The 22,418-nt window shown below is 41.8% G+C and overlaps 1 protein-coding gene across 1 annotated transcript in view; it reads left to right on the plus strand.

Moving 5' to 3' along the window:
- Positions 1 to 17,603, plus strand: part of GAA (alpha glucosidase) — a 475,499-nt gene extending 457,896 nt beyond the window's left edge. The window contains exon 11 of the mRNA XM_044069630.1: positions 17,502 to 17,603. Within this exon, the coding sequence (XP_043925565.1) occupies positions 17,502 to 17,603 (102 nt within the window). The remainder of the gene's footprint in view (positions 1 to 17,501) is intronic.
- The last annotated feature ends 4,815 nt before the right edge of the window (positions 17,604 to 22,418 follow it).

Here is a 22,418-nt window from a genome sequence, read left to right on the forward strand (position 1 = left end):
CAAACACATTAAATTAAGCCCAATAAACTAAACTGGGGGGGCTATGCTCCCCACACCCCCATGTGTATATACAGTGTGTGTGTGTGTGTGTGTGTGTGTGTGTGTGTGTGTGTGTGTGTGTGTGTGTGTGTGTGTATATGTATATATATATATATATATATATATATATATATATATATATATATATATATATATATATATATATATATACACACACACACACACACACACATACAGTGGATATAAAAAGTGTACACACCCCCTGTTAAAATGCAGTTTTTTGTGATGTAAAAAAATGAGACCACAATAAACCATTTCAAAACTTTTCCCGCCTTTAATGTGACCTATTACCTGCACAATTCAATTGAAAATCAAAAAATCTGTTAGGGGAAAAATATAAAAAATAAAAAACGTACAAACTTACAATAAGCTGATTGCATAAATGTGCACACCCTTAAACTAATACTTTGTCGAAGCACCTTTTGATTTAATGACAGCATTTAGTCTTCTTGGATAGGACTTCTGAAACTCACAGGGCCAAATGATCCCTCCTCCACCTGCAAGGGTCAATGTAGCTATGGTGGCATTGCTGTCCAGAGCAGTGGATGCCCATCAGTGAAGACAACTGATCCCCTACTCTTGACCAGATATCTATTTTTTTCACATGGTGCCAGCAGCAGCATCTCCAGGCTTTAGTGGGTACTACTCTCACAGCAGGTGAAGGAGAATCTCAAGCAAAGTTGGCAGTGCCAGAACTGCTCCCCAGGCTAGTGAAAGCGGATAAGGTACACATACTAAACCTAGAGTACTTGATAATAGTTTTCCCTCTTACTTACAAACACTGGCTAATGTACAATGTATGTACTGTAACTGTGTACTATGTATGTATTCTACCTATGTTCCAAATTTCAGCTGTACACAAGAAATCTGTTAATTACCTTTATTTTTAAATTAATATTTTCTTGTTTGTTCTCTCCACTGTAACTGTTGATGTGCCGCGTACCACTATAAAAAACATGTCTATTGTAATTTGCGTGTATACTGATCATGTCTAAATATCTAAATATACCTGTAATTTTTCTATGCAGAGCTTTTCTCCCTGGGCCTCTGCTGAAAAAGGGCCTTTTTGGCGCAGTCAGACATCCTCGGTAACAAATGTAAAATAAAAATAAATAAATAATAAATAATAACTTCAGTCTTGAGGAAAACCACAACCTCATGGTTGTACTATATGGAAAATGTATTTTTGGTAAAGGAGGGGCGAAGAAAACAGAGAGAGACAGAGCTAAGATGTGGAATCAAATTGTGACTGACAGAAATGCTGTAGGGGAAGGCACACACTTGACACATTTTAAGAAAAGAACCAATGACATGGATGTGCATGAACAAAGGCTAAGCAGAATGTAGTTGCCATAGCAACACTAGTAGTTGGTGGGCCTTCCACTGTCCAACCTTTAACACTGGATGAGGAGTATCTGCTTATTATAGGGAGCAAATATTTTGATGCAGAGGAGGATGGTACAGAAATAATTTGAGATGGCATTGGCACCAGTACTTTTAGTCACCTCTAACATCCACATACAGGCAGTGCAGAAGGTTAGTGTTTGGCTGGCATTGCTAATTTCAGGCTAGGTGTACTTGCTATGCTGTGTACATGTAACTCTTAAATATTTGACGATCAGATACTCCATCAGCATCAACTGTAGCACCATCTGTGCAGAAACTGCATGGTTACTGTGGACATCATGCCATTGATACAAAATCATACATCTGTCACAGGTCACATCAACCTGCAGAAACAATCACATGTTCTGTTTCAACACAGCAGGCAAATGTTAGGGTTATGGTTGGCTTCTCACCCTGCTCACCTTACTCATGTTTGCTTACCCTAACCCTATAGATTACATTACTAAAAACCCTTTCCCTAACAGTACCTCTACAAAGATGGCATTTGAGCTTGGTTTTATAGTTGGGGTGTACGATACAGGATATTTTTAGATGGACAGAATCATTTGATACTATGTGAGTTGATATTACAAGTTTTCAGTGCTTGTTTTTTTTTAGATAGTTTGATAGTCAGTGTTTTGAGTTTTGTATATTTCATGTGTGTGTGTATACATACATACATATATATAGGTTTACCATTAAATAGTTGCACGATGTATGTGCGAACATTGGCTGATCGAAAACAAATAATGTAACAATAACAATATCGACGTATGAATCAGCGAACTCATAGTGTAGAACCAACCTTTAAAACACGACCATTACTGACACGACCTTACGAATGCTGACCACCTGAAACAGTTAAACTCACTGAACACCGAAAGTCCCTACTGCTCTGGACCTAAGAACATGTGCTACCATGGGTCCCAAGGGGGGCGCAGGTCCAGTATTCTGGTCTATCAGATCTGCAATATTATTGTCAGTGCATTGGATTACATTATTTGCTCACTCAACATTTCGGAATGCCCACATTTCATCATGCAACATTATTTTTCACTTTGGTCGAGATCTGTTTAATCGACCCAGTTTGGTCAACTAAACAGATGGCTGACAGGCGTGCGAGATTGGCATTCCTCAAGCAGGATAATGTACCATTTCCCCTAGGGATCATGGGCTCTCGGAGTTATAATATATAATTAGTTGTGGGTGTGGGGTACAGGGGTTTGCCCTCCTGCAAAAAATGATGCTTTCTTCATTTTTTTTTTTTTTTTTTTTTTTTTTTAGGTTTTGCATATATCAACAATTAATTCTTGGCGCATGCCTAGTAAAGTGTTGACATGCATAAAGTTGATTAATTTGGGTCAACATTATGAATGTCAGCAAAAGTAGTATTTGATGGATTTAATTAGATCCATATACAGACACACATAGATATATATATATCTGTATATAATCATTAGGTGCTTGCAAAATATTCCAGATAACATCCAGACCAAATGGTAAAAGGGTCACACAGAGCAACCGTTGAGAAAAAAAACACAACAGGCTTGATTTTTGTCTTTTAAATATATGTTAATTCTGAGGTTGCACAAACCTGGAAAAAAGTATGAAAGTGACATAAAAAAAGAACACATCTTTTTTTCCTTTTAATTCTAATGTCAATTAAACCAATCAGTGACCTTTCAGTTAGCTGTTCGTGGTGTAAGTTAACTGGATATCGACAAGCAGTAAATTCCCTTGTCTATTTGTATTGTTTGATGTCCTTCTATTCCCATGTTGCAGTATTCTCACATGTGGGATCCTCTGCCTCAGGTGAGCCACATGTCCGGCTCATATACCAAAGCTTAAGCCTGGCTGCTGTAACGTGTGTGGGACATCACATGCAAGGACTATAAACTGTGGGCCATAAATGTGATGTCCGCACTCACAGACCTCAGAACTTCTCTGCCACAATTAAACGTCAGCTCCATGCTACTGTCTACATTAAAGATAAGTACCCCGCTTGGGAATATTTCCTTATTTTTTGGCTAAGCTTAGGTTGTTTATCTGTTGTTAGCTGATTCCGTCCATGTCATCTAGGAAGAGAAATTGTAAGTGTGGTCGGCAAATTCCACATAAAGATTCAGATGACCTCTGCTTGTTTTGTTTAAGGCCATCCCATGACCATACAGCATGTAAAATCTGCCAGTCGTTCGTCCCCAAGACCCTGCGCAGCCATCTGGCAGCCCTCAAACTGTTTGTAGAAAACCAACGTCTAAAGCGCCTTGCCCTCAGTATGGATCCTGAATTGGCCGTCCAGGTGGAGCCACCTAAAAAGAAGGCCAAGGTCTCTAGACCTGACACTGCACCTCTGACTTTGGACTTCCCACCAGCATAAGGTCTAGGGGCTGAGGAACATCCGATAGGACTGGCAAGTTTGGCGAGTACCGTTTTGGAAGCTGCCCTTGCCCTGAGGCCTACTGCCTCACAAACTCCTGCCCTGTCAACTTGGCCTGCCTCTGCTAGCTCCATACCACCCCCACAGGCTCAAGAGGAAGAGTCTTCTTCCTCTGATGAGTCTCTCACTTATGCCTCCCAGTTGACCTCTCCCCTGGAATTCTACTCCCCAGATGAGGACTCCTTAGAAGGGGACTCCACACCGGAAGACATAACCTTTGGGGAAACAGTCTCCAAAATGAAAGAATATTTCAAGTGGGACTCCATCCAAGTGACTGAGGTGCAGAAAAGATACTTTGAGTTTCTGCAGATGGAGTCCCCCTTTCTCTCTGCTATCCTGTGATTCCTGCATATTTGAACACCTTTGCCTCAGCTTCCAACACCCCATAATCCCAGCCACCGGCCCCAAAAAAGCCAGACAGGTTCAAGGTTCATGATGATTATAAATATCTTATCAAAGCTCCCATGGCAGACCAAGCTGTGATTGCTGTGGCTGCTTTCAAGTCAGTCTTGGTAGATCCCATCCTCTTCTCTGCTGCCATCAGATAAGGACTGTAAGGTGATGGACAGGCTAGGAAAGAAGATCTACACTTACTCAACCCTGGCCTTTATGGCCATCAATTACCAGACTCATATAGTAAAGTATGCCCTACATCTAGTTTCCCAGGCCTCTAATCTACTGTTCTCTATACCTGACTCTCCAGCTAAGCATCATGTTGCCTCAGAACTTTTCTTAGCAGCACAAGTAGCCAGGCATTCAATAAAATGGAACCGTGATGCTGCTGAATCCTCAGCCACGTCAGCTGCATCGACTTCTGTCTTACGTAGGTATTCCAGGCTCAGACGACTTCAAAGACAAGATATTGGATGCCCCCCTGGATAACAAGTTCCTTTTTGGTAAGCAGTCTGCAGAACTTTTCAAAAATATGCAGGGAAAAAAGCAAAGACCTACAGGACTTGAAGCATCTACTTGTATCTCCAGTTCTTAGATGCTATAAGAACTACCCAGCAAAACCAAGCTTTGTTGGAAGGGCACCTGCACCCTCCTCTTCTTCAAAGCCAAGGAGAGGGGCCAGAAAACCCTCATCCACTAGAACTAGCTCCTCTCACACTACTCTCAGGCAGCTCTTTCCAGACAGACCTAACAACGTGTGACTGTCTAAACATCCTTCACCATCTCCCCCTTTCTTCTCACCTCTCTCACTGTCTTCCCCAGTGGCATCAAATCACTTCAGACCACTGGGTCCTATCAATAGTGAAAAAGGGTATTTTATGACCTGGCAGGAGAAGCTTTCTCCAAAAGGCATACCTCTCCCTCCAAAACACTAAATCCACCTGGTACCCCTGGTCGTTCAGGATTTGCTATTTCAAGGAACAGTAGAGAGGGTCTCACCAGGACAAGAGGGTCAAGGTTTTTACTCCAGACTCTTCCTGCTTCCAAAAAAGGATGGCCCATGGAGGCCAGGCCTAGACCTGTCCCTGCTAAATCCCTTCCTGCATGTACCTTCCTACCGCATGCTATCCCTGCAGACCCTTCTTCCACTTTTGACACCTAGGGCCTTCATAGCCACTCTGGACCTGAAAGAGGCATATCTTCATATCCCTATCCACCCAGACTTCAGGTGATTCCTACATTTTGCATTGTCATCCTTGCACTATCAATTTACTGCCTTACCATTTGGCTTGTCTACAGCACCAAGGGTATTTACAAAGTGTCTATCCCCAGCAGTAGCCTTCTGCAGAACAAAAGGCATACAGATATTCCCATACCTGGATGACCTCCTCATCCAAGCAGAAGAAGAAAGTACTCTTCATAGGCACCTAAAATTCACTATTTCTCACCTAGGAAGTCTAGGTTTCACACTCTTCTCACTCAAGTCCTCCCTCACGCCATCCCAAGACTAAATCTTCTTGGGTTGCAGAATAAGGATAGATCTGATGAAGAACTTCCTCCCACAAGAAAAGGTCACTTTTGTAACCATCCATTTCCAAAATGTACTCCTAGTCACCCACATCTCAGCCAGGGAATTTCTTCTCCTTCTGAGTGCAATGGCAGCCACTCTTCTCAGGGTGCCCCTGGAAGTTCTAGTGGTACTTGAAGAATGTCTGGTCCCAACACAACCACCCATTGTACTTTCATGTGCCCTTCCTGTCGCGTCTGAAACAAGAGTTAAGTTGGTGGATCCAGCAAATCCTACAGAATCCAGGACTCCCACTACAGCCCATCAGGGCAGTTCAACACGTAAACAGATGCCTTGTATCTGGGGTTGGGGGCCACTATGAACGGTCTCAAGGTACAAGCTCAATGGGTACCCTCCCTGTGGGGAAAAAAATGCATCAATGTGAGGGAAATGACTGCTCTTCTCCTAACTCTGAAGGCTTTCCTCCCTCTTCTACACCCAGGCCCCTTCAGGTCTTCACAGACAACACCACAGTGATGTGGTACATGAACAAGCAGGGGGAGGATCAGATCCTGTTTACTTTGCAGGCTGGCCATACAAGCATGGGAGTTGGCCACCCAATCCAATGTAACATTACAGGTGGTCTACATCCCATCACAAGACAATGCACAGGCAGATGCCCTCAGCAAATCACTGTCTCAAAATCAAAAATGGTTGTTACACAGAAATGTTTTCTTAGACATTTTCCACCAATTGGGCACTCCACAGATAGATCTGTTTGCCTCTCCTCAGAAGAGAACTACGGCTATTCTGCTCAAGGCTCCCTTCATTACAAGTGTGGGGAGTTGGATGCCTTCACAATTTCCTGGAAGAGGATGTTCCTGTATGCTCCTGCCCTTACCTCTTATACAGAAGGTCCTGCTGAAGTTTCAGCAGGACAAGCCAAAAATCTTGCTGGTGACCCCCTATTGGCAAAGGCAGCATTGGTTTCCCCTTCTTTTATCTCTTGCCAAGGGCAGTCACCACAAGTTGCCTCACAAGGTGGACCTTCCGACACAACAGAAGGGATCTCTCATCCACCGTCATCTGCAAACCCTCAGCCTTACCCTGCGGATGATAAACATCTGATCCATTTCAGACACCTTTACTTAGAGGACGTGCTATCTGTCCTGCAGGAGGCCAGGAAACCTACTACTAGGAGATCCTATTTATCAAAATGGAAAAGGTTCTCCTTCTGGTGTCTTCAAAGGCAACTAGACCCCTTCTAAGCAGACGTACCTGTAGTTTTGGCCTGTGTGTGTGAGCTCTTAAAATATGAACTTTCATACTCTTCAGTAAAAGTCCATTTGTCAGCCATTTCAGCCTGCTTACCTCTAGATCCACCTCTGTTATCAAGATTGGAGGTGAAACTTTTTCTTAGGGAGGTTCTGCACATCAGACCGCCAAGGAAACCTATCCCTCACCCTTGGGATTTGAACTTTGTTCTAGAAAAACTTACTTCTTCCCCCTTTGAACAAGCAGCTTACACCACTTTAACGATGTGTACCCGGAAAACTATCTTGTTGGTAGCCCTTACTTCAGCCAGAATGGTCTCAGATCTACAAGCACTCACGGCTACAATGCCACCCTACACCATTTTTCATAAAGACAGGGTCTCTCTTCATACTAATCCCTCCTTCATGCCCAAAGTGGTCAATGAACTGTCTCTGAATCAGTCTATCCATTTACCCACCTTCTTCCCTTTGCCACAAAATGACAGTGAGAGAGTGCTCCATTCCCTAAATGTTCATGGGCAACTGAGGTTTTATCTGCATAAGACTAAGGACAACAGGAAGTCCAACCAACGTTTTGTATCCTTTCACCCCTGGTCCCGGGGAAAGCTGTATCCAAGCAGACCATATCCTCCTGGATCTGCAAAGCTATATCCTTCTGTTACTCCTTCCATGGTAAAGAGCCAATTCCACCAGAGCGGTGGCCTCTTCAGGGGCATTTCTTAAAGGCCTTGATACAGCCACTACCCTAGAGGCTGCTACATGGTCTTCTGTACACACTTTCACTAAACACTATAACTAGAATAACATTTCCAGAGCTACGGCAGGATTTGCAAAAGCAATCCTCCATGGCTTCCAAGAGACTACTAATTCTTCCTCCACCCTTTTCTCTGCATAAGCTGTGGTACTCTCCCACATGTGTGAATACTACAACATGGGAATAGAAGGACATAAATTAGTCATGTAAAATCTTGCCATAACCATAGATGTCCTTCTTTTCCATGTTGCAGTATTCCTTCCCCCCTCCTTCCTTCCCCCTAGAGGACCTTTTCCCTATCTGGATGACATCCTTCGGCTACCCTTAGACTATTGCCCAACTTTGCATTCAGTTCTGATGTCTGTGGATGAGGCTGTCAGATTTATGGCCCACAGTTTATGGTCCCTGTGTGTGATGTCCCACTCACCTTACAGCAGCCAGGCTTAAGCTTTGGTATATGAGCTGGATGTTTGAGTCACCTGAGGCAGAGGATCCCACATATGTAGAATACTGCAACATGGAAGAGAAGGACATCTATAGTTATGGTAAGATTTTACAAAACTAATCTTTAGAATTTTCTCCTATTCTCGAGGTCAAATACATATTTTGTTTTACTTGTATTACTGATGTATCAGATTTATACCTTTCCTTTTCTCTGTGTTATGAGTTTGTGAACATTCCATTTTATATTGTTGTTGTGTATGCGTTTGGCCTGGGTCATAGCTGAAAAGGATATTTGGACCAGTTCACTTATGTTGTTGTTGTCTTTCGGCTTATCCTGGTTGGGGGTCACCACAGCAGATCAGTAGTCCATTCACGACTGGCAGTAGAGTTTTACAGTGCCGAGTTGCTAGCCCGACGCACAACCTTCACAGAAGGTGCACACACACACACACACACACACACACACACACACACACACACACACACACACACACACCTACCTGCATGTCTTTGAAGTTCAACTGACCATGGAGAGGACATGCAGACTCCACACATAAGGCACTCCAGCCGAGAATCGAACTGAAAACCTCTTGCTGTTCGGCGGCAATGCTAACCACTGCGCCACAGTGGCCTAGACCAGTTCACTTATCTAGTTCACAAATGAGTCGATAAGTAAAGCTCACTCATCTCTGAGATGATTGTTGTGCATTTTCTGAACGGAAAGTAGCTGGATGAAAGCCAAGCTAATTGCAGTCTAGCTGCAGAAAACAAGGGAAAGTTTAATTTTAGAAACATCTAGCAGTTTGAAAGATCTTATTAGGACAAATTCTTGTATTCATATTTAAAGATTATGACTTAGCACACATATAGCATTCTGCATTAGGTTTCTCAATGTGGCAGATATATCACATGTTAGATGAAAGAGGGCATGCTGTGTGTTAGATGGAATTAAATGAAGAGAACTCTCATGTTTTGTATTACACAGATGTGACCATGGCTTGCTTTGTACTTTCTAATGGCTGCTGTATGCAGTGGTAACCAAGGACCTCACCTGTGAACCTACCAAGCTGAATTCTTAGAAAAAATTGCTGTTTGATAAATTATAACACTGGGAATGTAAACTGGTTGAGTCAAATTCAAAAAATATACATCTCTTGTTTTTTTTTACATTTGTTGGTTCTGAGGTGAGATCATTGTGCTGTAAGCCATTTTTATTTTATTTTGTTTGGATTTTCCATTTTTCCCCATAGTTGTGTGTCTGCATAGGTTGAGTATGGGGAGCAAGGTCACACACATGAAGGTGCAGGGAGGAGACTATCCCTGCAAAAATGCTTTGTTCGATGTTTTATTGTTTGACAAGTTTGACTCTTCCATTATTCCATTTACCATTGGTAATTTAGATGTTGTTGACTTGTAATGGATTAGAATACACATAGACATACATGTAACTGTAGATATATATGGGTGTATTAGATAAGGTGGAATGCAAATAAAAAGTTATTGACTAGTTATATGTGTGAAGGTAAGAAATGTCAAACTTAGTTTGACTAGGGTCTAGTGAGTAGTGTTGTGTAAATGTGTTTTTGATGGCATTGTGTGTAATGTTTTTTTTTTTGTTAGACGTCACTGTTGCTTGTATGATCATAAATGTGTGGGGGCAACATTTCTTTATGTTGGCAGATATCTATTGTCTTCAATTTACTGTGACTATGCAGTTGGTGCATATAAGTCTGTGAAGTGTTGGGGGAAAATGTACTTATTTTAGTTCATAAGTTCATAGGTTCATACTAGGCTATCTGCCCTGGGGCAATTATAAGCCTAGCCCGATTCTGTATGGCTTACGCCACCCCTTGATTTGAGTATACTGTGCCCTTTTTAAGGTATATTTTACTGTGCCTCTGTCTAATAGTGACACGGGAGTAATCCCTGAGACAAACCTACGATCCCCCATCCACTTATCGAGATTCCTCTTGAAGAGATTCAGTGAGGTGCTCTGCCTCACATGAACTGGAATTCTATTCCAGAGCGAAGGGAGCCTCTGGGTTATGAACCTGTCCCTCCAGCAAGTTCTGTTTATTTCTGTGCTGAGGTTCAACTCCCTCAAGCGTGTGGCTCTAAGGGATTTAGATTTACTGAGGTGGAGCATGTCCATTAATTCTGGATTTGACATAGCTTTGTATGTCAGGCATAGATCGCCTCGAAGTAGGTGGTATGCAACTGAGTAGAGCTGGAGTTTTTTTAACCGAGCAGCATATGGCATCTGTTTGAGACCCTTGATCCTCTTGGTGAGATACTTTTGGGGTCTTTCTAATTGCTGCAGGTGTCGGGTAAGGTACATCCCAAAAGGGGCATTGTATTCTATGATGGGCCTGATGATGGATGAATAAAGGGGCACGATTACCTCTCTTGATCTAGATGTGAAACCCTTCGTGATGAGGTGGGCTATGTAGAAGGTCTTTCTAACCACTTTGGCAATGTGGTTTTCAAAGGAGAGATTGCTATCAACTTGGGTCCCCAGGTCCCTAATAACTTTCTCTGTACTTAATGGGTTTCCGCCTACATGGTAATTTGTGGGCACATTGTTTTTGCCAAAGGGTATGACTATACATTTTTTGGCATTTAGCTTTAAACCATGGCACTGGCACCAGTTATCTGTCTCTGTGAGATCTTTTTGAAGGATGTTTGTGTCAGCTGGAGAGTTGATTATGGCGCCCAGTTTGCAGTCATCTGCGAACTTGGTGAGCCATAGTCCTCCCACATTTGCCTGTACCTCGGAAAAGTATATACCGAACAAGAGTGGTCCCAGGACAGAACCCTGTGGGATGCCACTTGTGACCGTTTTTGAGTCTGACATGGCTCCAGCAACTCTCACTCTGTGGGTTCTGTCTTTGAGCCAGTTTGCGACCCATCTTGTGACATAGGGGTTTATATTTAAGCTGGATAGCTTATCTATGATGCCCGAGTGGGGTATTGTGTGAAATGCCTTTGCAAGGTCCAGATAGGCTGTGTGGACTACCTTCCCTTCAGCTATGGCTTTGGTGACTGTTTCAAAGAAGTCAACCAGGTTCAAAAGGCAGGATCTGCCCTTGACAAAGCCGAACTGGGTAGGATCTAGTGTCTGTAGGTCCCCAATGTCTTTGTTTATGAGCTCCATGATGATCCTCTCCATAGCCTTGCAGACTAAGCTAATCAGGCTTATGGGGCGATAGTTTCCAGGGTCCGTAGAGGCTCCACCTTTGTGGAGTGGGACCACTGTTGCTGTACGCCATTCTGTGGGCACATATCCTGTAGTGAGGCTGAGATTGTATAGCTGTTTTATTTGAGGGATTAGTTCCTCTTGGAGTTCATGTAGGGGCCAACCTGGGACGCCATCTGGTCCCATGGAAGCAGTGTTTTGCTTTGGGAGGGGGCAGCCTTCACCTGAGCATCTGAGATGTTTGGGAGGCAGCCCTCTGCCGGGATAGATACTTGCTCTTTTTGGGGGGAGGGGGTGGAGAAGTTTGCACTGAACCTGTCTGTCAGGATATTGGCGATGTCTGTGGGTTCAGTGTATTTTTTGTCATTTAGAATCAACTCAGAACAAGTCTGGGAGTTGCATCCCAGGTTTCTAACATAACTGAAAAAAGCCTCATGATTGTCTTTGGTGTCCTGTGCAATTTTTCTCTCGAAGCTTGCCTTGGAGGATTTTATGAGGTATCGTAATTTTTTTGCTAGTACTGATCAGAGATGCCTTCCCTATTAGGGATTTTGCTCTATCATGTAGTAGCTTCCTCCTTCTGTTGTACAGTTTATTTATGGCAGGGGTCCACCAGACCGGACGCCTGCCTTTGGATGATTGGGTCTTGGTTTTGTTTGGGATAGCATGATCCATGCATTCCTGGAGATGTCCATAGAATGCATTTATATAGGATTCTGCAGTTTGGGCCGTAGTTTCCACTGGCCCTGGGGCCTTGAAGGATTCCACTTCGGTTTCGAGAAGTGAGAAGTTCGCTTTTGAGAAGTTTTTCACTGTGGTTTTCTAGGCTGGGGGTGAGGTCAGGATGTGGACATCCAGTGAAATTAATTTATGGTCTGATCTTACCAATGAGGGATATACTTCTGGTGTGGAGCATAGAGTCCCCATGTTGGAAATGATCAGGTCTAGTATGTTGTCCCCTCTTGTTGGAGTGGTGACTAGTTGTTCCATAGCATTTGAGTTTATAATTTCTAGGAATCTTTGGGCTAAGGTGCTGGGGCGTGAGTAGTGCTCCCAGTCAATGTTTGGGTAGTTGAAGTCTCCCAATGTAATGGTGTTCGGAGAGATCTTCATGTTCTCCAATGTTTTCAGGAAAGCCGAGTGGGATTCCTGACTTTGAGAGGGTGGTCTGTAGAATGCTATAAAGCGAAAAGCCATCTTGCCCACTGTTAGTTGCACATGGATGGTCTCCGATACTTCGTGCAATGCCACTAACCTGGAGGTGTGGATATCCTTGATAAATATGGAAACTCCCCCTCCTTTTGTGGTTCGGTCCGGGTTTTGGGGCCGAAAAGCATGATATGAGGTATAGCTTGGTAGTGCTGGGGTGCTCTCTGGAGCCTTGAACCAGGTTTCTGTCACTGCACAGATATTGATGTTCTCCATACTGAGGAGAGCTTCGAGTGTGCATCTTGAGGTTAAGACTTCTGGCATTTAGCAGCATTACCCTTAGTTTCTTGTTCCTTTGCTGTCTATGGGGTGGGTTTGACTTTTGAGCCTTGCCTAAAAAGGCACTATGGGGTGGCAAGAGCCTTTGCCAATATCTGAAAGCCCAGTGGTGACAGGTGCAAGCCGTCCCTAGCAAGCAACGCGTGGCCAGCATGTCATCCCAGGCTGACAGACACTGGATCCCCTTTGAATGACACCAAAATTTTAGCCAATTGTTAAAATTGATCATTTTGTCTTTGTACTGTGGCATCATTCTAGGTGAGGGTAAGATGCTTCTCAAGGTCAGGGTCATACCAGCCTGGGCTACATGATCAGAGAGCTCCTCTATGTCTCTTTTCATGTAGTCCAGGGAGGTACGACTCAGGTCATTCACACCAGCATGTACAATGACTGAGTCATATTTGTATTTGCTTTGGAGTGACCTGAGTGCTTATGTTATGTGTCGGATCCTAGCACCCGACAGGCAGCTCACCGTGACCTTCTCTTTATTCAGCCTGGTGAGTGGGACATCAGTGTGTCTGACAATAGAGTCACCTATAACAAGAGTATCAGGTGTGTTATTCAGCCTTAAGGGCTGTGATTGTGCAGCACACTGACTTTGTGGGTTATGTGTTGTGTGTGTTTTGTTTTGAGGTAGCGTTTGCTTGGATGTCTGCTTTGGAGGTCTCTGTTGCTTAGGTAGATTTTTATTTAGAGCCTCCGAGTATGTTTTTGTGTATTTATGTGTTTGGTTCGCTGATGGGATGGGACTATGTGATACTGGAATTGTGTTGTGTGAGGTTACCTTCTCCTCCTGACTGGTTACACCAGTTTTGAGATGAGAGAGCTCAGCCTCCAGTCTGGCTAAATAGTTGCATCTCTCACATAAATTTGAACCTGTTTGGAGGAGGAGAGGGTTGTCCGTGTACATGAGACAGTTGTAACATTGCCTCAAAATTCCCAGATTCACCAGCTGGACTGGAGAGGAAACCATTGACTGACCTTTGGACATGCTAGAGTAATAAGGAAACTGAATTTAAGATGGACCAATAGAGGACAGGGTAATCGTAGAGAGTATAAGAGTAAGTAGTGCTTCTGGTTTAATAGTGCTAACTTGTAGGATTACTTAATTGGACCAGTGAAGGGCCTTTGAATGAGAATATGGTGTTTAAATTGAGAGATAGAGCAGTTCTAAGGGAAACAGTGAAGAGCAGACTTTGTGGAGCCAGGAATAGTTTAAACCCAATTAGGCGGCGCTGCCCGCTGTTGGGCTATGCACAAAACGCAAAACCGCCAAGAAAGAGGGTTTTAAGAGAGGAAGATGAAGGAGTTTTGGAATTGACCCAAAATGGCCAATAAAACTACAGTTTCAAGTCAGTAACCACTCCCACAGGGGCAGGCAGGCTGCTCAATGTTTTTCACTGCCACTGATCAACAAAGAGATTTAGCCCAAGCAAAAATGGCCTCACAGAAACTTACAAACAGTTCAAGAACAGCAAGCCTGTAACTGAACGTTTTTAAATCTCAGAAAAGTGGGAAAAAAGCAAGATTTTTTTTTGTTTTTTCAGAGATAGCAAAGGTTCACAAGTATCAACAAGTTATAACAGTGTAGTAAATGACCCCACACAAGAGTGCTAGGCCAAAGACAGATAAAATGCAAGTTTTGAGAAAAAAACGATTTTAAAAATAAGTTCAAACAGGAAATTCAGTAAACAGCTCTAGGTTGTGCTCTAAATACAGTTACTTATGCAGAAATCAAATTTAACAAGCCAGAAAATGTTGTTTAGGGTTTTATATTTGTTTGGTGTTTCATGGGTTAGGATTTTGTATGTTCAGTCATTTGTGAAGTGGTAATTTTCTGTTTGTCCTTTTGTTTACAGTTTCTGTTTTTGTCTTTGGCTGACTTTGTGTGTGTGTGTGTGTGTGTGTGTGTGTGTGTGTGTGTGTGTGTGTGTTATATATATATATATATATATATATATATATATATATATATATATATATATATATACACACACACACACACACACACACACAAAGTAGACATTTACACACACATACACACTCATTCACTCTTTTGATAATTCATCTACAGATTAATACTTTTGATAATTGTAGATACACTGCCATCACGTCATTGGAAGAAGGAAGCAGTTTTAGTTAAACTTGCCTGTCAGCTAATATTTGGTGGATTCACATGTACATGGCCCTGTGCTTACTTTGCATAACTAAAATTGGTCCTGGGCATGACCATACTTAGTTTTCATATTATAGTGTGCATTGCTATGGTTAAATTAAACCCTCACATTTGACATTCCACAGGGGTGAGTGGACTGAGCTTTCTTACTGAGTAGTTTCAGGTGTGAATGGACAAAGCTTTCACACTGCATAGTAAGTACATGGGTGTGACTGGACAGAACTTTCACATTGCATAGTCATGTATGAAACTGGACAGAGTTTTCCTACTGCATAGTAAACAAGTGTGACTGGACAGCTTTCACATTGCATAGCATATGGGTGTGACTGGATAGAGCTTTCACACTGCATAGTACATGAGTGTGAATGGATAGATTTTGCCTACTACATAGTACATGGGTATGACTGGATATATATTTCCTACTGCATAGTACATGGTTGTGACTGGACAGAGCTTTCACACTGCATGGTACATAGGTGTGACAGGACAGAGCTTTCACTTTGCATAATACATGGGTGTGACTGGCCAGAGCTATTAGACTACATAGCAAATGGGAATGACTGGACAGAACTTTCACACTGCATAGTACATGGTTGTGAATGGACAGAGCTTTCCTACTGCATAGCACGGGTTTGACTGGACAGAGCGTTCCTACGTGATAGTGCATGGGTGTGACTAGACAGAGCTTTCCTACAGTATAGTACATGGTGTGACTGGACAGAGCTTTCCTACAGCATAGTACACGGTGTGACTGGGCAGAGCTTTCACATTACATAGTACATGGTTGTGACTGGACAGAGCTTTCACACTGTGTAATACATAGGTGTGACAGCACAGAGCTTTCACTTTGCATAGTATACGGGTGTGACTGGACAGGACTTTCACACTGCATAGTACACAGGTGTCACAGGACAGAGCTTTCACATTGCTTAGTACATGGGCGTGACTGGATAGGGATTTCCTATTGCATAGTACATGAGTGTGACTGGACAGAGCTTTTCTATTGCATAGTACTTGGGTGTGACTGGACAGAGCTTTCCTATTGCATACTCATGGGTTTGACTGGCCAGAGTTTTTCCATTGCAGAGTACATGGGTGTGACTGGACAGAGATTTCATACTGCTTAGTACATGGTTGTGACTGGACAATGTTTTCACACTGCTTAGTACATGGGTGTGACTGGACAGTGCTTTCACACTGCTTAGTGCATGCATGTGACTGGACAGAGATCTCCTGCTTGTACAGTACATGGGTGTGACTGGACAAAGCATTCACACTACATAGTACATGTATGTGACTGGACAGAACTTTCCTACTGCATACTACATGGGTATAACTAGACAGCTTTCACACTGCGTAGTACACAGGTGTGGCAGGACAGAGCTTTCACTCTGCAAAGTACATAGGTGTGACTGGACAGAACGTTTACACTGCATAGTACATGAGTGTCACTAGACAGAGCTTTCCTACTACATATTCATGAATGTGACTGGACAGAGCTTTCCTACTACATAGTACACTGGTGCGACTGGGCAGAGCTTTCACATTGTATAGTATATGGGTGTGATTGGACTGAATTCTAACATTGCCAATTCCATAAGTGTGAGTGGCAGAAGTACTAACCTAGCACATTGGATAGACTGAGCCATGTAGTGTCCTCACTTTTATTCTAAAATAGTCAGGACAGGACTAAACTCTAGTACTGTATTTCAAATAAATAAAGGGGATATAGTGCAGGAATCCTATTCTTTAAAGTTCTGCCTTGTTCGTACAGTATGTATCAGATAGGTTTGATTGGGCAGAACTTTTTCATTTTTTTTAACTTGGTCAGACTTGGAAATGGCTCATATAGCTGTAATGCCTAACCTGTGAACACAATTTAGTATTCTGCAGGTCACGTTTTGTGACTCGGATGTTGTAAAAAGTGTTAGCAGAAATAAGTTGAGCATTGGGGAGGAAATTAGTGAAGCTGAGTTTTGGAAAGCAGTAAAGGCCTGTGAGTAATTTCTCTCGAGTACTTAACTAGGGAGTCTTTAGCCCAAAATATGACTGACTGGTGTTTTTTTTAGGCATAACCATTTATGGTAGGTGACATCTTCCACAAGCTTTGTGAGCTTAGAACTTACTTTTCTTGCAGAAATATTTATAGACAGCTTTATTCATTTAGCATGTCGCAGAAATAATCATATGAGTGCTCAAATTAATGTTTAAGATGGGCTGTGCAAGGAATGCTGATGAAAGCATTTAACATTCTCTAACAAGATGGGTGAATGTCTGATAAATGCATCTGGCAAATGTGAAGAAGAATGTAGGTTGGGAGTTGTCTTTTTCTATTTTGCAACTGTTAGCTTGAAATAATACTGTTATTTTTGTTTATTCTGTACAGGATATGAATGAACCATCCAACTTTGAATCTGGATCTTTAGATGGCTGTCCAAAAAATGAACTGGAAAATCCTCCCTATATCCCAGGTAACCAAATGTTCTAAGTTTATTATAATCTGTTTCAGAAACCAAGTCTCAAATTCTGTGTCGTCCTGCCTTTCACTGGTTTTATATGCATCAGATGCAAATACATGGGAAAGTAATTTGCCTTAGTGAGACACCAATGCTGGAATGACAGGTAATTATAGACAGACTGGATTTTAATCGTACACTTCAATATCCTCAAACCTACTATGTAGTTTTGAAGGGCTTATACAAAGTAGAAGCCTCATAATACAGCACATGCAATTCATAAAGACTTCTAAATCCAGGTAATGGTTGAGTACACTACTGTGAACCTAATACAGTCTAGGTAAATTAAGTTAAGTTTGTAAAATTAAGTTACTTACCATTTTCTGCATTTCACAAATTGGAGAATTGTGGAATAGAGTTTGTATGATGGTTTGCAATTTAGGGGGAAACTGCAGTGGACTACGTAATGCAAAAATGAAAACCTGCATCCCAGTGACCCTGGTAAAACAACGTTGTGCGCAGTAGTTCACTGATAAGCTACAACAACAACATAATGCTTATGGATAAACTATAAAGCATACATATTGCCATACCTCTGTGTTAGAGCTGCCTTTGGACTGCATACTCCACAAGTAAACATGGAGTTGCAAGTAAACCCATGATTACACACACGCGTGCACACACACACACACACACACACACACACACACACACACACACACACACACACACACACACACACACACACACAACAGTGCATATGCAAGTGGGAATGAGTACACCAGCCACTCCCTTAATCAGAATAATATGCAATTCACCTACAATATGTATATATGGCATATAAAGCACAGATTTTCATGAGTCACTTGCTGCTCTTTATGTAGAGCAGGAAACTATAATGGTGTGCCACTGTCCCACTTAACTAGCATCTGTCTGTAGTTGGCATCCCATACATGCAGTAGCTGTGATTTGTGTAGATAGCCAGTATGGCACATGCTAATATTTGCCTACAGAGTGCACAATAATAGAGGGAAAATACCCTGAGGTATGTAATGGGCACAGTGGAACACAGCAAGGTACAGTACCTTCTTCTTTGTGGTGAGTAATAATCATAGACATACCATTACTGTGTCCTTTGAGAATATAAATATGGCAAAGATGTGAAACGGGAAGCCATGTAAAATGAAACTGGGAGTGATTTAAGATAAACAAGTGATTCAGCCTGAATATGCTGCACAAACACTACACTTAGTGGCCGTGTGCACACCATGTATTACAGAAACTTCCATGTACCTGGTCCAATATTAGGATGATTTGTTTTTATGAATTATACTGATGTCCTGACAGTGTAAGTGCTACTGTATTTACAGTTCAAGTATTCCTCTTCAGACTGTGTTTGTTGAATCCCCAGCAGTCCACATGGATTCACAGTTCTGGTACAGCATTTGATGCATACATTTTTGTAACAAGTATGCAGTGCATTTCTCATTTTGAATGTCTGTGTGTTAAGAAAGATAATTGGCACTGAAAGCACTTTACTGTAAAGGTGGCACATATTGTGCTATCCAATTGGTTGTAAGCATACTGCAAGCCTTATATCCTTGTAAAATAGTCAGTAGAATCCTCGTGCAAGAGAGGTGCTCATCTGCGACACTATTGCTATTATCTTCACATAGTAAATAATGCATTTTGTTAAGCCAGAATAAAATCTCATTGATTATGATCGAAAACAAATCAGTGCATTTTTCTTCACTCTCACAGTGCACTTGTGTGTATATAAAATCAGAAACATTAAACATTGTTTACAGATGTTATATCAAATATTCTTAAGTGGCAATTTAACATTATCTTGCATTGTCCTGTTCATCAAGTTAAACTTTTGCCATAGTACTTCAATAACTGAGGCTCTGAATGCAGAAAGGATTCTTGTTGTGTGTTTCATCATTCTAGCATTGCATTCTGTAAGCAAATAAGGCAGAATATTTCATTTGTGCATTATTCTTTAACTACGTTGAAATTGCATACTTAAAGCTGAAGCATATATATAAAGGACATTTAGTAATATATACTTTCTGATAACTTTGTCCCATCTTCTTCTTTTTTTTTTTTTTATTTGGGTAAAAACAAACTCATACTACTGTGTTACACTAGCTGACTTTCAATTTGTCTAAACTAGCTAAAATTTCTATAAATATAAAGTCACCCTCATATAAGTTGTATTTATTTTTAACTAATGTTTTCACATTATGTCTAATTTGGTATAATTGTTTAAATTAACATTTTTTTTTATTATTTATGTTGCATTATCTATGAAAAATGTAAAATTATTGTTCATAAAAATGTTTTTAAAATACTTTGGAGCTTTTCTTCCCAGGCCTTTGCTAAAAATGGGCACCTATCTAGTTAAACTTTCCCAGTAATCAAATGTCAATAAATAAATATGAATTATCTTTGTTCAGTCACATTTCTGTTGCAGAAAATGATCTCCCAGTTGTGATCCAAGCACTGAGTCCTTCAGGGTTGGTATAATATACTGCCTTTTACCTAGCACTTCCTGATGTGCATTATTATTGGCTACTTGTTGTATAGACTTCTATGATATTAGCTGAATTGGCAATGTATTCCATGTTTTATGGAAAGTGCAGTGGTTACCCATTCAGAATAGAATCACACATAATATAATACTTTTATGCTATAACTAGTCGTATGCATTCAGCCAGGGTAATCCTATGGGCTGGGCTTGTAAAGGCTCGAGGGCCATTAGCCTAGTGCACACCTATGAACCTGTAATCCTGAGTATCCAAAATATATTTCATCACTACCACTCAGCTAGGCTTCCCTTCTTACTTGGAAGTACTGCTAGAGACTCCTAGGTTTAAACTGAATGTAGTGGGCATAAGATTTCTGTCAATATGGCTATGGCCATATGGTAATGTCTTTCCATTTCACTGTTGCAATATTCATAACATTAGGGATCCCCTGACAAGGGTGGCTCAATATCTAGCCGGTATACCAAAGCCTTTAGGTTGCCTTAATGTACCCTGTACATCACATGTATGCTCCTTGCATAATATAGGGCACAAAGGTGATGTCCGGACGTACCATCCTCAGAACTTCTTTGCTGCCAGTTTGAATGCCATCTTTGATCGTCGGTCTGATCACCTGAGTTGTTGCTGGTGTACCTAGCCTTTCAAATAAGTACCCTGTTTTTTTTTTCCTTATCTTTTGTTTTGTTAAGGTATTTCATGTCATCCAGGAAGGGTACACGCCAGTGTGGGAGACAGATTCTGCATAAAGACCATCATAAGCAGTGCTTGTTTTGTTTAGGGCCTTCTCATGATCGTACATCCTGCAATATTTGTAAGGCCTTTGCACCTAAGACCTTATACATCCAGCTTTCATCTCTTGCTATTTACTTAGAAAACCAGTGTCTAAAACCTTTAGTAAAATACTCTATGGAGGCTACTTCCTGGCCTGAGGATCAGCCATCTTTGAAAAAGGCGGCCAAAAAAGTTAGGTCAGATTCTTAGGCTGTGCTTCCTACATTGGATGTTTCTTTGAGGCTGATGAAAGCCTGGAGGGTTCGCCCAGTCTTGGGTTGGCAAAAGACATAACATGTTTTTTCTGCTCCCAAGGACCCTCAAAGTGAATGGCAGAATTTTACACAAGGCTTATTTAATACCCTTATGGCTTTGAAGCCTCCTCAGGGAGTCTCTGTTCCAGCTCCTACGTGGTCATCTTACCCTCTGAAGAAGAGGAGGAATTGGATGAGGAATCCTTGGCCTACACTACCCATATTCCTTCCCCTGTGTAGTATGGTTCTGAGGAAGAGGAGTTTACCAGTCCTCAATCTCCTTTTGGGGAGATTTCTTTTGGGGATACCATTGCTAGGATGATGGAATTCATTAAATGGGATTGTTCCCAGGTGTCTGAAGTGCAGAGGAGATATTATCAGCTCCTTCAAATGGAGTATCCTATATCTTCTGCTGTTCCTCCTGTTTTGGCTACTTTACTGGATGCTTTTTCTTCTGCTTCTGTAGCTCCAGATCCTCAGGCCTCTGCTGCTAAGAAAACAGATTGTTTTTATAAAGTGCCTGATGATTGTAAATTCCTTTACAAGTGTCCAACTGCTGACCCTTTGGTATTCTCTGTGACATCTGATATGCCTTCCAAATCACTGCCCTCAGCTAAACTTCTTCTTTCAGATAACGACATCAGGAAAGGCTGGGTAATAAAGTTTATACTTCAGCCACCTAGCCTTTTGGGCTGTTAATTATCAGACTCATTTGACAAAATCTATTATGGCTGTCTTTTTCCAGGATTGTCAGGTTATTTCTGACCTTCCTGATTCTGAAGGTAAGACTTCTGCCTTATCTTTGTTAGGGGTTTCTTCTCAGGTGGCTCACCATTCCATTAAGTGTAGCTGTGATGAGGCAGATGCTTCTTCTAGGGCTGCTGCTTCAGATTCAGTTTTGAGGAGATATTCTTGGCTACGGCTTCAGCCTCTGCCTGATGATATTAAGGCTAAGTTGATGGATGCTTCTTTGGAGCACAAAAGCTTGTTTGGTGCACCTGCTGCTTTGTTCAAGTCCATGCAGGAGAAGGATAAGGAGCTACAGGATTTGAAGCATATTTTTGTTTCAGCAGTGCCTACATTCCAAAGGGACTATCCTACTAAGCCAGCTTTTGTGCGAAGGCAGTCTTGTCCTCCTCCTGAAGGTAAAAAAGGTGATAGGAGGGCTCCTCTGGCTAAATCTACTCAAACTACTCCTGCTCAGAGGCCTCCCTTTCATGATAAATCATGTGCTGTCAGACTCTTCCCAGCCGCATTCTTCTTTCTCTTTGTC

This window comes from Protopterus annectens, chromosome 4.part0 (assembly GCF_019279795.1).
Source record: "Protopterus annectens isolate FY-2018-M chromosome 4.part0, PAN1.0, whole genome shotgun sequence".
NCBI classification, from domain to species: Eukaryota; Metazoa; Chordata; order Ceratodontiformes; family Protopteridae; genus Protopterus; species Protopterus annectens.